The sequence below is a fragment of the Zalophus californianus genome, chromosome 9 (assembly GCF_009762305.2).
Source record: "Zalophus californianus isolate mZalCal1 chromosome 9, mZalCal1.pri.v2, whole genome shotgun sequence".
NCBI lineage: Eukaryota > Metazoa > Chordata > Mammalia > Carnivora > Otariidae > Zalophus > Zalophus californianus.
Window position 1 is genome coordinate 94,140,284 of NC_045603.1, and position 17,107 is coordinate 94,157,390.

The 17,107-nt window shown below is 47.1% G+C and overlaps 1 protein-coding gene across 4 annotated transcripts in view; it reads right to left on the minus strand.

Annotated features, from left to right (window-relative positions):
• ETV6 (ETS variant transcription factor 6) overlaps window positions 1-13,876 on the minus strand; it is a 233,126-nt gene extending 219,250 nt beyond the window's left edge. For 2 of the 4 annotated variants that reach the window (XM_027592927.2, XM_027592925.2), the window contains exon 1: window positions 13,577-13,875. Coding sequence is in view for 3 of the 4 variants with exons in the window: in XM_027592925.2 (XP_027448726.1) it covers window positions 13,577-13,609 (33 nt within the window). In the remaining variant the exon portion in view is untranslated. Of the gene's footprint in view, window positions 1-13,576 lie in introns of all 4 variants that reach the window. The other 2 variants (XM_027592924.2, XM_027592923.2) reach the window with 2 other exon arrangements.
• Between the last annotated feature and the right edge of the window lie 3,231 nt (window positions 13,877-17,107).

Consider the following 17,107-nt stretch of genomic DNA (forward strand, 5'->3'; position numbering starts at 1 on the left):
AAGGTAGACTGCCCAGGGCCTTCCATGATGAAGGGCTGGGTTCCATCCTGAACTGCAGGGTCAAAAAGGGACTGATGTGACTGAGTTTTGACTCGCAAAGAATCATTCTGGGTCAGACTGGAAAGTGCAGGGAGTGGAGGTAGGAAGGTGAGAGATGGCAGACAAGTGAGAAATCTGGGGCTAGAGGGAAGACAGCGCCAGTGAGGATGGAGAAGAAGGAACAGCAGGAGAGGGGTGAGGTGCGCAGCAGGACACCAGCTTGCCTTGCGGGCCAGAGAAGACAGAACATCCGCCCTCCAGAAGCCTGGGATCCAGCAGCCTTGAGAAGCAACAGTGGATGAATCTGTTCATGTGCCCTGTCATCACTCATGCCCCTTAGTCTTGGATGGCGTTTGTGGCAGCATGGGCTTTAAGATGGCCTTTGAAGAAGGACAGAGAGGTGACTTGGCAGAACTATTCATTTACTATTCCTCTTTTGGCTGTTCTCCCCTGTGATCCATATCCCGAACAGTTTTATTTAGCTCTGTCTTTACGGTATAAGATCTTAGATGGACTGTTTTCACAGAAATCTCCATCAAGAAAAGCTCCCATCTTCTCTCGCATTAATCCTGCTCATCAACAGCTTCTGGCAGGCTCTGACCTATGTGGGACACAGATAAATATATAAAAACAATAATAATAAGCCTTTGCCAGGCTAGCAAACTGATCCAGTCAGAGGATTATAAGAGACACCTGTTTTTTAACACAGCAGCTGTGAACACAGTAGAAGCATGGCATCCTAGTAACAAGAAAGGGTTCTCATTAAAATCCAATAGTAGCAGAAACTGGCATGGACCAGTGTTCAGCTCTTTCATAAACATACTGAAGCTTTCTGAAGTTTGCCTGACCAAACACCTCTTCATTTAAGCCAGCTTAAAAAACTAAGCAGAACACAGCCCACCATAGAACGTGGACGCTAATGTAGGAGGAAATAAACAACATGTAAAATTATCTGTTCGGTTCATTCACCCCTGAAGACAGACAGACAGACAGACACACACACACACACACACACACACACACACACACATCTACCAACATATAAACACCACAGGCAAACTATTTCATAGCTCTAATACGTACACATTACCTTTTCAGACCAGACCAGGGAGATGCTCCTAGAAACAGCTTGTTAACGGCCCCTCACATTGCTGTTTAACAATCCGTTTATAGCCCATCAGAAAGCCAACCCTCCGAGGAGATATATTTCCCATCTATATGTAAGGTTTTCTTGCCACAAGGCTGGCTTTTGTGTAATCTTTCACTCTATAAGCTAGAAAACAGATTACGCCATCATTTCCATGACTTATGATCCTGTGGGCATGCACACATGTGCACATATGCAGGATCACAAGAACAAACCCTTGGAGTAAAAGCAGAATGATGCCCAAGGAGGCACAGCCATACTGTACAGTCCTGACTAGAACTAAAAACAGCATCTAAAGGCATGGTGTCAGCCACCCTCTCACTGTTCTCCCTACATCATGCTCATTCTAACCTCCAGTGTGCGTCCCTCAGCATGGGCCTTCAATAACTTTACCTAGGAACCTCTCCCTCACCCAAAGAAGCTACTTTCTAGGCTTTGGAGCACAGAGGCATCTTTCAACGAACTTCAACTATAATGCCATAAATGCACATAAACGAAAACAAGGAGTGAACATAAAATCGCAAATTTTCCTCCAAAGCCTAACATTTGTGCCCTGGGGACACTATAGGACCGCTGAAAGGCTGCCTTTCTGGCAACTGGTAGACCAGAAACTCAGAAGTGCCAAGCATGGCCAACTGCCCAAAAGGCAGCCAGCTGGACTAACACTTGCTCCACCCTGCTTGGGGAAGTGTGCAACCAGTACTTCCCCAAAGCAGCATGATCTTGTCAGCATGGGTCCCACTTGGGAGTCCCAAAAGGATTAAGAGAACCCCAATACAAGAGCCCAAGAAGAATCACAGACACCAATGTGGGGGCCAGATCTGTGAAGTGAATTCTTTCTAATAATCCACTTGGCATTTAGCCTGGCAGGCCACAAGCATGTACACCAAGGGAGAATAACTAGATGTGCCCTAGGATCTGCAGGCAATCCTAAAATGTACCCGAATAAGAATGTGGACGCGTTGTGAACTTACTTTCACCTGTAACGTAGATCGAACTGAGTCAAGAAGCAACAGGACTATCTTCTCATTCACCCACACCTCCTCCATGGTAAACCTTAAAATACCACAACTGAAATGGAAATGTACACAGAACCATCTTTCCCTTAAATCAGACTGCTCAACACGACAGCTAACCACAAAAGCACACACAGGCCTTCCCCCTGGTTTAGAGAAGCTCCATTTGGTCATTTTACCAAAGTTTTCAAGACAGACAAATTCTCAGAAGAGCTAGCTAACGTTAACACTGACTTATGCCCTTGGGCCCACCTCTTCCCTCTCTGCAGGAATGACAAGGCCTTTCAGGGGGTCTACATGGCTCCCCGCCTTGTGTCCTTCATGCATTTTTAAGGGTCTTTTCCCTCTGAGGTCCTGTCCACCTATCTCACCGTGCTTCCAAAAGATGATCAATACATATCCTGCCACTGGTATCAGGGCCCTGTCCATTTTCTAAGGTAGGTAGCATAGAAAAACCACAGTTCCAGGAAGGGTGGGAATAAGTAAGACATATTCTAATAGGTGCCCTACTTGACATGTAACCTAATGCTGAGGTCCCTTTGCCCATCTCCCTGCCTATCTGGGTGAAGGTTAAAGATACCCTTATAGCATGCTGGAAGAGATTACAGGATCACTACTCCAGCCTTCCTGTGCCCTCCAACAGCCCCCCTGGATTCCACCGTGTTCAAAAGCTGCCTCTGAAGGGCGCCTGGGTGGCTTAGTCAGTTAAGCATCTGACTCTTGATTTCCGCTCAGGTCATGATCTCGGAGTCCTGGGATCAAGCACTGAATCAGGCTCCTTGCTCAGCAGGGAGTCTGTTTCTTCCTCTCCCTCTGCCTCTGCCTCTCCCCCTACACTCTTTCCCTCTCTCTAAAATAAATAATGTTTAAAGAAAAAAAGCTGCCTCTGACCTACAGGTGACTTCTACCTGCAGAGAAGTGGACCCATACCACCCGACTCAGAGCCAAAAGCACAGAGCCGCAGAGACACAAAAAAGGCATAATGTAAAAATCGGAAAGCAAGCCTCCGTTTCTCTAGCTTTCTGAGGGTAAAGACTCTTACCTTTCCAACTCATATGCTTCCTCCTTCCACCTCATCCTAAAGTATTCAAGTCAGCAGACTAACGGAAGGACTAAATGGCACAAAGTCAAATAAGGATCTGGCAGCCTTCCAGGGGATCTGGGATGCAGTCAGCCACATGGGGTCACTCAGGCCTCCCAGGCAGGGGTAAGAGGACACTCCCAGACCGAAGATCTCCGTTACTCCTATTTCCGTCCCAAACGACGGCTCTCCCACCCGGTTCACCTCACTTCGAATACAGACCACATCAAAAGGCACCAAGCGAGACCTGCTGTCCCCACCCCATTGCTGGCCATGACCATCAGGACCCGGGAGTGAGGAAAGCCATGGGTCTCAGCTGTGCGAAGCACCCGTCCAGTGACCTCATGACTTGGATTTTTAAAACCTCCCAGATCTCAGGTCAAAAGGACACAGCAACTGCAAAATGCACCAGGAGTCCAATCCTTCAGATTTTCCATCCCCCAAAACCAGGTGGGCTGACTCTCTGGCAGGAAGCTGGGCACACACACACAACCAGGCCCAGAGAAAAGAGAACTCCCGTCTGTCCCCTCGGAGGCCTCGCCCGGGATCACACATCTGTACATGAAAAGACGTAGCTGGACCCTCCGGTGAGTCAGGAGACTCTCTTATGCGGTCTCCTCCAGCAGGACTCTGATTCGACCGTCCAGGACAGTGTGGGAAAGATGAGCTGTCCAGAAGCAACAATGAATAACGAATGAACGAAGGTGGGGAAAAGTCTCCTTCCCTTTGGCTGAGCTCCTCAGAGCAGTCCAGAAGACAGCTTAGCAAACTCCTGCTCCCCTTTCTGTTAAGTCTCTGTTCTAGCTCCCCTGGCCCACCCCAGTGCGGATGTATTGATCTGAGTGTTAATTAGCAGGCCCTGGACGATACAAACTCTAAATTGTCTCCTGACCTGGATTATTCATCAGGGAGCCCAGCGCTGCTCTGGCCACACCTGCAGCCCGAGGAGCAGATTAGAGCCCTCCCCGTTCTTTCCCGTCTCCCAGTTTCCCAGCATTGCCACCAGCGCCGCACCCAGACCCACACTTTCACTAGGGAACAAGGGGAAGTCTTAGGGAAAAGGGGAACTTCAGAGACAAATAGGCTGTTCTCGGGGGCTTGGGTTTTTTTTTTTTTTCCTTTTTAATGATCAGGATGATTTCTACCTGCAGCTCATTTCTTCCAGGAAATAGTTCAGAGTCAGCATCTCATCTCTGGTTCCTGTTTCCTCACATATAGGGATTGTGAGTAGAGCAGGGGTTACTGCTTGTTACAGAGATAAGTCTTCGGAAAGATACAGTTATGTGGCCCCTTACAAGCCACTGGGGAGGGGGACAAGGCAGCTGAGGAGAAAATCACAAACTTTCACTTGTGTTTTCCAAGGAGGAGGGCAGAGGAACGGTTTCTCCCCAAACCTATGCTCTTTCTGCAATAGTCCCAAAGCGCCCACACCTGCTGTGGGGGGTCAGGCGGAAGAGGCAGCCACGTTCTCTCCACTCGCCTCACAAAGGGTCATTTTCCAGCCTCCAAGTCATCTCCTCCTCTAACGTGGATATATAGAGGAAAACTCAGGAATACATTTCAAGTCCACGGCTAAGAGAACAGAGCTGCTGAAAACAGATACTTCAGTCCCTCAACATCTAAAAACAAAAGTTCCCTCATGCCCCAAAGTCACACATTTGGCTTTCTCCAACTCTTCTGTATAAACTTCCACTGAAAGCCATCGACTCCTGCTCTTGAAACTGGAAATTCAACCCCCCCCACCCCCCAGCAAACAGTGTCTGCTCTGTGGTCAGACAGACATGGAACTGCCTGTTTAACAAAAGCAGATTTAAGAAATGATGCCCTCGTTCAAGTCGCGCCCTGGCCGCAAATAATAAGCAACTGTGTGAACAAGCGGATCCCTGAATAGGTCTGAATACTTGAGGGCTGAGTAATAATGCTAGTTAGAGTCACTGGACAGTACTTCCAGGCTTCGGGTTTTGTTTTTGTTTTTTTTTTCCTTTTCTTTTATCTTTGAAACTTATTCAGAACCGTACCAGCTATTCCCTCAAAACTTCACTGAGATGCAAAAGGCCTTGGTTATTACCAAGTAACTGCAGCTGGCTCATCTCTCCTACTGTTGAGGCTTGCATTCAATTAAAATTCAACACGACTGAGTGACCCCAGTCCATAGCGGCAAGCACGCTTGCTGGGAGTCTGCCAACTTGTGGGGGGGGGGGGCCTAGATTTGGGTTCAGGAGGTGCCACCGACCAGCCACGGGAGCTGGAGCAAACCATCAACATCTCTGGCCGCCATACCAAGTGTATAACATAGGCCGGGGACTAGAAAATCTCTAGCTCCTTCTAGATATTATGGAGCATACATAAAGGTGGGGCGGGGGGGAAGAACTAACTTTTTTTTTTAACAGAGTAAGTCACTGCATTACGAAATTTACATACCCCAAGGGAGAGGTATCTTTATTACCACTGCAGACGAGTTAACAGGTTGAAGATGAAGATTAATTAAGTTCAAGAACCAGGACTCACACTCAGGCCTGTCTACTCCAGTGTCTGTGTTCTTCCCCTAGAAGGGCTCCACAGTATGGCAATGACTGGTCCCCTCTTCCCAGCAACTTTACAGCCCTCTTGAGGGAAATCGCCTTGACAGATAACCAAAGAACATCAGACAGAAAAAAATGCGAATGAAAATCTGAAGTAGAGGTGACTGGAACTACATCGTGGCAACACTTACATCACTGAACGCACTTCACCCACAGTGCTCACGGCAGCAGGGCGCCGCATCCTTTTCAGGTCATTCAGGAAATGAAATCGTTTTCCGTATGTCTGACTCCCACACACAAAGGGAAAATACCCCCAAGAAGTACACAGGTCTGGTGAACGTACAGATTTATTGGATAGCTCCTTCCTGTCTTCACCGGGGAGTAACATATTTTTCATAAGTCATTCATCCAGATAACTGAAGCGTAGCCTTTTAAAACTTCACATTATTTTTATGCCAAACATTTTTGTTGGATAGCTTTCCAAAATGCATTACATTTTCTCACTTCCTAAATCTCATAACTTAAAGCTTGTCTTTAACTTGGAAGTCATAATTATAATCATTAATATCATCAGTCATTGTGTGGTGCCATACAAATGGGCTTAACTCTACCGGAGTCCTCACGATGAAGCCACACTTTCTGAAATCTTGTCTGCATTTTACCACTCTTCCTCTGCCGTGGTGTTAGAGGGTCATGGTCCTAGGACAGAATAGCCAATTCTGACTCTGGCTCAGCTACCGCGAACAGTGTGATCTCAGGCGTGCTATTTAAATGCCAAAGGACCCAGTTTCCTCATCTGTTTCACGAGAAATTTCGGTTGTGCTCTCTCAGATTCCCTCTTGTTGCCTCCCCACATCTCTCTCTCTCTCTCTCTCTCTGCTTCCTTCCCCGTATCTGCTCTGAAGAAAGACTTCATTAAAGTTGTTCAAATGCCAAATTTTATGAACTCAGATAGCCAAAATTCTCTCTTCGCTCAAGTAAGATAGAACGAGGCGAGTGTGGTCAGGCTACCAGGAAAAAGGGGGAAGAAAAGATTATTCCTCTGGTAGTGTGGGACAATCGGGGGATACCTGAAAAGACCTCAGATTCCTAGAAATCATACAGTACTGAGAATGTCTGTGAGGAATGGTTTAAGAAAAACTTCATGTTGATGGATTGTGTAAAAAGTTTCAAGGGAGGGGGACCAAAAAAAGCTGTGGACAGAAAAGAGACTGACCAGGGAGTGACGCAAAGGTGTCTAACCCAGCGGCTGAGATTGGGCAGTATGAGAGGACACAGTGCAGCCTGTCACCCACAGAATGAAGGAGTAATTAGGTGCCAGGGAAAGAAGAAAAAGGCAGAGAGGGAAAAGAAAGGTTTCTGAGAACATGGAGGGCCTTGAAAGAAACCTATCGAAAGACAAAATATCACTAGAGAACACCAGAGACGGGAAGAAAAATGGAAGAACTGGGCACTGGGTTGCGTGGCGTGGCCATCCGGCTCTCCCCACTGTGAGAGGAACAGAGAGGAACAACCCACCTTCAAGGGGACCCAGAATGGGAAGGAACCATCTCTGCTGCCCTATTCCTGCCTCTCACCCCGGCTCATGCGAGGCTCCACCATCACCGGTCACAATCAGTTTCCTAATTTTCTTCACGACGATGGCCGTATCTGAGAACAGTGTCATGGAGAATGCTCTGGAATTGTAGGCCCTAGCTTGGCCAGGTATGGTGTCTGAGATCTTAGGCCAATGGGTCGCTTAAAACACTCCAGGCTTCAGGATCCACATTTGTAAAATGGGGAGAAAAACGGCATCCCCGAGAAAGTTGTGAAGAGTAAGGGAGATAATGCAGATCAAACACTTCGCACACGGTGGACCAGCAGGCAGTCGTCTTCCACACCCGGTGGTGGTGGTGGTGGTGATGAAGAAGGAGGAAGAGAAGGAGGAAGCAGAAGAAGGGGAGAAAATGTAGGCACAATGACCACTAAAACAGCTGACAAACCGCTTTAATTACCCAGAACGGGGAAAGCTCCAAAATGCAAGTGTTACACAGTTTTCCATAAACACAGTCCACGGGACCAAGAAGCAGCTCTGCCCCTCTGGGAGTCCACACGTAACAAACTCAGGCTAATGCCTTCCTTATTCAACCCCTCCCACCGCTTCCCCACAGTCTGAAAATTCCAGATCATTTCGACAAAGACCAGGCCAACCTGTACATGTTCACTATCTAAGAAGACAGGCTTATCAAGCAAATTAAGAGAGCAAATAATATATTTGTGGTAGTATTTCGACACTGACGGAACAGTTTCGAACAGGCAATAGCACTCATTTCTAACCAACAGATGATGTGGGACACAAGTCATTTCTGCCTCTTCATCGGGGCTCATCCTGAGATGCCCCAGCCAGCCACACTTCATCAGTCTGGTTCCTGTAGGTTCCGAAATAAATCAAAATGTGTTTGTTGTTTAATAGGCTACAATTCTAACTTCTCGCTCATTCAGTCTCTCGCCCCCAAATACTAGGTTTGGCAGGGAACCATCTTTAAGCATGGCCCCTCTGGCGTGGGAACCCTGAGTGCACTCACACTCATTCTATTCAACAAACACACACAGAGGTTGGTTTCTTACACACATCTAACAACAAATACAGCAGTCCCAGACTCTGCCTGAAAACAAACCCCAGTGCTTTCTCTACAATAGCATTCACAGGGAAAAATATGCTGTTTGTATACCCCACACCCTAGGGGGCTTCATTTAACACTGAGCCACTCAGCTGGGAGAACCACACCGAAGGGCAACGTTTTAAAAATGGGTAATAAAACGAGACTGCTCTTCCCCCAGTTACTCCCAGTAACCCCGTGCCTCCTCACCCCTTTACCTTCCTCGGTGTGCGCAGACGCAGCTCAACTGAGATTTACAGATTTTCTTTCAGCTCTACCTTCCTTTCGTACCAGACTTCTCACACACACTGTAAAAAAGAGTTGCTGCATCCCACCCACCCCATCTCCGGGCGTACATCCAAAGGGCTCAAAGCAGGCTCTCCAAGCGATCATCACACATCTATACTCACCACAGCTTCATCCACAACAGCCATGAGATAGAAGTGACCGAGATCTCCATCAGCAGATGAACAGATAAAGAGAACGTGGCATACACATAAAACGGAATATTATGCAGCCTTAAAACAAGATGGAAATCCTGTACCATTCTGCCACATGGAGGAATCTCCAGGGCGTTAACAATAAGCAAAGTAACAATAATATAGGATTCCACTTACATAAGGTATCCTAAGTAGTCAAAACCATAGAGACAGAAAATCGACAGGCAGCTACCAAGGCTGGAAGGAGGGGAGGGGGAAAATTAGTGTGTAGTGGGTACAGAGTTTCTGAGCTGCAAGATGAAAAAGTTCTAGAGATCTGTCTGTTGCCCCACAGTGTGAATATACTTATCACTACGGAACTGCACACTTAAAAATGGTTAAGATAGTAAATTTCACACTGTGTGTTTTTTACCATAATAAAAAAAATTGTTGCCGCAAACAGTGGTACAAATACAAGTCCATCCCGCCCTTCTTCCCTGATCCCCTACTCCTACTACTTCCTCTTCTCACATCTAACAACATACCCTCTGGGGCCGGTGCTCCCCCCACACACATCTCCCTTGGCACACACCTCCGTGCCCTCATACCAGCTGGCTTGGGATTAAAATGGACCAAGCTAGGAAGTGCCAGAGAGAGTGCAGCCTATTGTATCGAATTTCCTTGGCCTTTTATAGGGATGCACCATGAACCCAGCAAATGCAGTGCGGGGGCCTGAGAACGAGGCCTGTGGTGCTCTAAACCTGGCTCAGTCACCAATTAGCTGGAGGAAGCCATTTCGTCCTCTGGACCTCCTCTCTATAAAAATACGAGGCTGGCCCAGGTGATCCCTAAGGCCTTCCAGTTCTGAAAGCCTAAAGGTTCCCTGGTTCAATTGTCCAAGAACGGGAAAACTGGCAAGCCCACTAATTTGAGCCTTCTAAAGTGATTCTTCAAGTCCCTTTATCATCTTTTACTCAATTCCCTTGTCTGTTTAGATACACAAGAGTTTTTTTTTTCATTTTATGAAAATAATAAAAATAGTATCATTATACCAAAATTCTACTGATGATCATTTTTGGACAGACACCTAGAGAGTGTTCTAGGCCCCCCTGAGATAGCAGTGTGGACTTATTAAATACTTCACGTGAGCTATCGGATAAAAGTGTTAGTCACCCTCTGGTACACAGGAACAGACAGAGGAAAGGGCGCTGACCTCCTCCCATGCCTCACTTCAAATCAGCAAACATTACTGAGGAACATTTCTGTGCCAGGTGCCAAGCTAGGTACTGGGACACAAGATAACCATCACTAAACCCAAGGAGCTCAGAGTCCAGTAGGGGAAACCCGGAGTGTCCCAGTTAGTAGCAAAATAAAAAGAGATTTCTTTCTGCTAAGAAGGCCAACCATACTGGAGAGTAGAGACAAACAGGGAGGGCGGGGAAAGGGGGAAGGGGCAGCTAGGCCACTAGGTTTGGTAACCTGGATGGCCCTCACAACTAAAGCACCACGCCAAGAAGCGAAGGACTGTGTCTGCTGGGCCATCACCACTTTCCGCAGCAAGTCGGCTGAACTTAAAACCGAACAGGTGACTTGAAGGTGAAGGCTGATGATGGAAAGGACAGCCTCTTCCTTCCTTCCATGACCAGCACAGCCAGCCACTCAAGCCTCTGAAAAAAACTGTTGTTTTTTTTTTATAGTCAGTTGTCCCTGTCCTTACATTTGAACCACCCCACTGGTCAGCAAAGCATTTAAACTCTTGGATGAGAGTGCCTTTACACACGTGGGGCAGCCCAGTGCAGAGAAACAGTGGGGCTCCGTGATGGTTTGGGTAACCCTGGGCTAGTCAACCTGTCTTCTATGTACAATGCGTGTCTGATACTCACTTCCCTAGGTGATGAAAAGATGCCTACAAAGCTCAAAAGAAATATAAAAAGTGCTTATCAGGCATTCGATGTCAACCACCACCACAGAAGTGATCTATACAAAGCTGTCACTGCTTGACCGAGTCAAAAACTTTCACCTTGGAAATTGCACCTAAATTCTACACTTCGCTTTTCCAGGAGAAGAGACACTGCTCAGAAGTAAACCAAGTACTTCCCTCTGTGGCTGCCTCTGGTCAGGCTCCTCTGTGCTCCATCACACCAGCTGCTGAGGAATTTACTGTTTGCTGACCAGCTGCTTGTAAGGAATGGGAACAAGTGAGGAAGGTTTCAGGAGTGGAGCGGAGGAGTAAGGGAAATCTCTCCACACAGAGGGAGGCTTCCATATCACATGTCTTCAATACATCGGACTCATCAGCTCATCCTTGAAAGCTTCTGACATTCCTTCTCTGCTCCACAGAAAAGTTATTGTTTACTGGACTCTAGAAACAATCCCCGTACTTGCTTGCGGGTTACCAGCAAACATTTTTTATTATGCAGTCACTGTACCACATCCCAAGGACTAAATGAAACACTGCACACATCACCAGCACATTTTCAGATGACCCGGAATAATCCCAAGTCCTTGATCTGCAGCACATATTATTGGAACACTGTGAATTCAACAAACTCCTTGGAAAAAACACACTTCACATGTGTGCACCTAAACATACACACAGTCTAAGCCAACAGTCCTACACTGGTTCCGTGAGGAACCATTCAAATACAAGTGATACTTTCATTACTAGTGAAGAATATTCCATCTATGTTAATTACATAGAAATACAGTCATGAAAAGAGGCACCGAAAAAAACCTGAAAGGATAAGCAAAAAGGAAAAAAATGACAGGCAAACTATGGCTGCAATTTTTATGTCACATTTAAGACAGTATTCTGTCTGGGTTTGGGGATTAGTTCTATATGTATGTGTAAGGAAAGCGGCTGCTGAACTCTTCCCACTAGAGTAGGATGAAACAAGCCACTCGTAGCACCAGAAACAAGCCCATCAGAACAGTGGGGACATGCAGTCTCTTTAAGAGAGGTATCAAGAAAAGTCACAGAAAGAATTGCTTTTTGTTTGTTTTCAGCCTAAAATTACCGCCCCGTCGTTGGTCCATGTTTTCCTGATGTGGGATTTATTGCCAGCGAATACAATTTACTGATTTAATACCCTATTATTTAGTTACCTCTGTTTGTGTTATGAAGTGTCAAATTAGATTATCCGTACCGTGCTCATTGTAGAATCTAATTTATACAGCAAAAGAAACTAGTTTTGAAGTATCCAAGTACCTTAAATTATTTACTGCGATACCCTCTCCACCACAGACATTCTGCTGCCCCCAGGTATCCACAAACACAAAAGCCCTCAAGTGCCCCTGGGCATTTTTGTGAGGCAAAAACAAAGAAACCCAACCCACTTTTTCAGTTCACTTTAGCCCTATGTTAAAAATCCATGAAAATCTCACCTGATGAGAAACACTAAAATCTGAGTCTAATTACGAAAACCTAGTAAGCAAATATAATAAAATACTGTTTCCTTTAAACAGATCCTATTGGAAAAGCAGTGTTGAAACAGGAAAGGTTTCTCTAATTCCCCCCAGATGAGGAAAACAGGTTATTTGTTCATTGTTTCTGCAGCGTCCACTCAATGAGCACATATTAAATGGGCCAAGCTGAAAACAAACAAACTTCAGTGGCTTCAGCCTCTCACAGAAGCAGAAGGCTTTTCCACCTGGGGACTGATGGAATAGTGAAATAAATAAAGTGCACAATATACACAGCCATGGGAAAAATAATTGGGGGAAATGGACAAATCATCCTGCCTCCTCACGGTGGCAAACTTTACAACTTTTTAGAAGCAACAAACCACAGTACCACCAGCTCTATAGATGCAGACATACATACGTGTACACACACGACTACTTGGAAGCCAAGTACGGTGTTTGCAAACATCCACCACCCTGCATTTACAATACTGCAAAACACGACCAGAAAGCCGGGAGATTTCTACTCTGCACTGTCAAACAGGGAAGGTCACTTTGCCTGGTCACTTAGATAATTCTCTCTCTCTCTCTCTCTGCAACACAGGAGTTTTCTACTTTGGGATTACTCAACTTTCACATGCATGGGAGTAAAATAAGCATTCGGCAACTTATTTACCTCGGTTTAAAAAAGAAAGAGAGAAATTCATTGTGCAAATGCCCAGGAAAAGCTGACACCAGGACTGTCTCTCCGACAGCGCTTGCAATTACAATCAGAGGAGGGGAAAAAAATCCAGTCTGATCTGACCCAGGCAGTACTCTAAGGGGAAAAAAAAAAGATTGCATCCCCAACGGGGGCTGAGGAACTTTTTTTTCCCTAAGAAGACCACCCCTCAGGAACAAAAGTTACATTTCAGTCACATGTTGGGAGTAGGAGTAGGAGCAGGTTTTTTTTTTTTTTTTTTTTTTTTTTTTTTTTTTTTTACAAAAGCGCACTAATTACGGGGGTGTTTTACAGTTCTAGAGACCACTCGGGTTCCTCCTGGCCAATTGTGTCGGGCATTTAATTGTCAAAAAGGTAGGGGGTGGGGTAGGGGGAGAGAAGCCGAGAGGGGGCTCGGCGGGGGGAGCAGCAAGGTTACACGAAAGGGTATAGCCGCCGCCGCGAGCTGCATCTCCTTCCCTGGCGCCCCAAATAATTCACTGCGTCCGGAGCAACTGCCACAGCCCCCTCGGAGGAGCCCAGCAGGACTGCCCCGGCCGGTGCAGCTCAAGATTTTCGAGCACAGAGAGGGAGGGGGAGAAGATCTTTACCTTAATGCTACACTGAGCAGGAGTCTCAGACATGTCTCACAGCGAGAGAGATCAGGAAGTTCTCAGTTTTTTTCCACTTTCCTTTCCTCTCCCCAACCCAGAAGCGCTCCACGGCCAGCCGGACGCGGTCATTTAAGAAGTTTCTTGCAGCATCTCTCCCGGCAGCCGCCCCGGGGGTCTGCGAGCGCGCGGGGCGGGGCGGGGCGGCCGGCGGAGTTGGGTGCGCGGGGCGGCGGGGGCGTGGGAGCCGGGCCGGAGCGCGGCGGCGGGTCTGCAGGTCGCGGCGCGGCGCGGCGACCCGGGGCGCAGCCCGGCCGGCCTCCCGCACTCTCCTCCCACCCGCGGCCCGGCGCCCCCGCCCCCCGCCCTCCCGCCGCTCTCCCTCGCTCTCTCAAATGTTTTCCTTCCTGGAAGAGAGAAACTGAAAGGCAGAACTGAGAAAGCTCTTTGCTCATTGATCTTGAGAGTTTCAGTGCAGAAACTGACGTGAATTCCCAGCACTGAGCTCTGCCTCTTAAAGGAGCCACCAGGAAATAAAAGCTCGGGTTACAGCCCGGCATCGGGGAAATAAAAGCCGGGCGGGGGGAGGGGCGGCGGCGGCGGAGGGAAGCCGGGGAAGCGGGGCCGCGCGAGGCCGCGGCCGGCGGCGGAGCGCGCGGCGCAGCCCCCCGCAGCGCGGCCCACGCGCGCCCGCCGCGAACTCCTCCGCCGGCGGGGGAGCCGGGCTGCCCAGGCGCGGCCGAGCAATCGCCTGGTCTAGGGAGACACGTTGAAAAAAACGTTACGCTGGGGCCCCAGAAACCACAAGACAGATTTTTATGAAACGCCTCCCACCTTCCCCGGCTGCGTCTCTCAGATACACTGAAATGCACAGGGGCTCTCCCCCACCCCCTGCCCCAGCCCGAGCGCAGAAGCAAGGAGAATAATCATATATGAAGGGGCATTCCGGTAAGGACGCGGAATCCAAAGGAGGAAATAAAACAATAGCCTTTGTTCTGCTTCTCGACCGCTGCCTCTTTAAGAGAATTCACCAGGAAATGGGAGATCGGGTTACAGCCTGCACACGGGGAAATGTGGGAGCGTGAGCGCCGGAGCGCGACGCCGCCGGAGACAAAGCCGGGCGGCCGCGCCGCAGACGCAGGGGGACGGCCGGGTTGGGGGGGATTCCCCGCGAGGGTGGGCGCCCCGAAAAGAGCAGGCGCCGCGCGCGCCCGGTGGGGGGGCGGGGGGGGAATGCGGCCGCCGCAAGCGCTTCCCCAACCGAGCACGCGTTCTGGGGAAGGGAAGGCTGCTGGGCAGTTATCAAAGGCGGTTGAGTTCCTTTTCCTGACCCCCCCCCTTCCTGCCGTTTCGAAATCCGCTGTCCATTTAAAGAAATAGCGGCCGCTACCAACCGAAATAGGTGACTCGACTGCAAAGTTGACAGGACGTGTTCCTGAACGTAATACCCCTCCCCGGGATCGCTTCTCTGAAACCGTCATTGGCTGGTTGGATGACCCTGGGATCCTTCCTGCCAGGGGAGGAATATTTGGCTGGAAAAACAATCGAAGGGAAGTAAAAGCCGACGGGGCTGAGGGTTCTAGCCTTGAGCACATGTGGTCTGATCACTCTGTTATTTTTATTGTCATTCATAGTCTCTTAAAATGCTCTGAAGTGGCCGCTGCAAAACACTGAGAACATAATTGTGTTTTAAATTCTAAACCCTGCTGATAGTGTGGATGTGTGTTATGTTACAAATATATAAATACATAGGTGTGAATATGTACCTGTAATGTGTGTATATCTACTTGTAAAACAGGACAGATTTCCCAGATCCCTACGCTACAGATTTTTCCTACTCATCTTCCACTCTCCACATTATAAAATGTATCCAGACCTCTTCACGCACTCATCAGGAAATTCTGAACCAGAATTGATTAAAAGGGGTTGGGGTTAAAAAAAAAAAAAAAAAAAAGAGTCCTATTGCTGGCAGGTGGGAATTACGGGTTTTTGTGAGCCTCCAGGGATCTTACCAGTTTTTGTCACCTGGTAGTCATATCCTCCCCAAGAGATCTCATGTCCACACCGGCTCCTCTACCTTGGACCACTTGCCACCCACCTCTATCCCCCAGCCCCTCACGCCCCCCAACAATTATCTTCCCTTGATCCCTCTACTTATGTTGCAGACTTTGATTCTGATGTCCTATCGCTGGATTAAATCCTGTAAACCTCTATATCACTTACCAGTAAGATCCTCGGCAACTCTCAGCTTCTGTAAAAGGTTTGGAATAGTACCTATCTCATAAGATTCCTGTATTAAATGAGCAAATATATACAAAGTGCTTAATTACCTGAGTACTTGCTACATATAACATGTTCTCAATCTTAGCTACAATTAACTTAACCTCAGGACTGAATTAACTCTCAGCTTCCATTTCTACCTCCTTTTTACCTTCTCCACGTGACCCATAGAAAGCATGTGATTCCAAAACAAAACAACAGTTGTGGAAATCTGTGCGTTTAGACCAGTTGGCAATTTCTTTCTATAAAGGGCCAGATAAAAAATATTTTAGAGTTTGTGTGCAAAGAGGCAAAACTGAGGGCATTATGCAGATATTTCTATAACAAGAGAGAAAATGAACATCCACATTATTGACAAAATGTAAGGTGTAATGATAATTGTAATCAAGTCTAATAATGAGAGGAATGGAATTACATTTGTGGGGGATAACATTTTACTTAGTTGAACACCAGTTCAGAGTAATGGTTCTCTATCATCAAAACTAATTGTTTATCTGTTTATCTGTTAATGCTGATCTGTAGTGAAATTTTACATATTTCATTTTTGAAAATATTTTCTCACCCAGATAGGTACTGACAGATAACCCATGAGCATATGGTTTTACTTAAGCATATTCGTTGCTTGGAAGGCATTTATACAATTCTATTACAATTCTGGGGCGCCTGGGTGGCTCAGTCGTTAAGCATCTGCCTTCGGCTCAGGTCATGATCCCGGGTCCTGGGATCGAGCCCCACATAGGGCTCCCTGCTTGGCAGGAAGCCTGCTTCTCCCTCCTCCACTCTCTCTGCTTGTGTTCCCTCCCTCGCTGTCTCTTTCTCTGTCAAATTAATAAAAATAAAATCTTAAAAAAAAATTCTATTACAATTCTATTAAGTTCTCTTGGCATTTCCCCTTTGCCTGCCATTACATTGCAGGTTAATCACTTTCAATGGAAAATTAGGTGGAAGTGCACAGTAAAATGGATTTTAAATACGGAAATTTCCTTTTCACTTGTATCATAATCCAAAAACCACTACTGGAATTGTAGTCTGACTTCAGAAAAATGTAACTGCTGAAAATTTGTGTTGGAATGGAGATCTTGCTTCTTGTTTTAACTCCTGATGGCATGGGAAGTTTATAAAGCAGCTCTTATTTGTGATTGCAACAATGTTAGTCATATCAAAATGATCTAACTACAGCATATACTTCACACATAACTCCGTTTTGCCTTATAGTTTTAGGCTGAATTAATGAAAAACATCAAGTCTGTA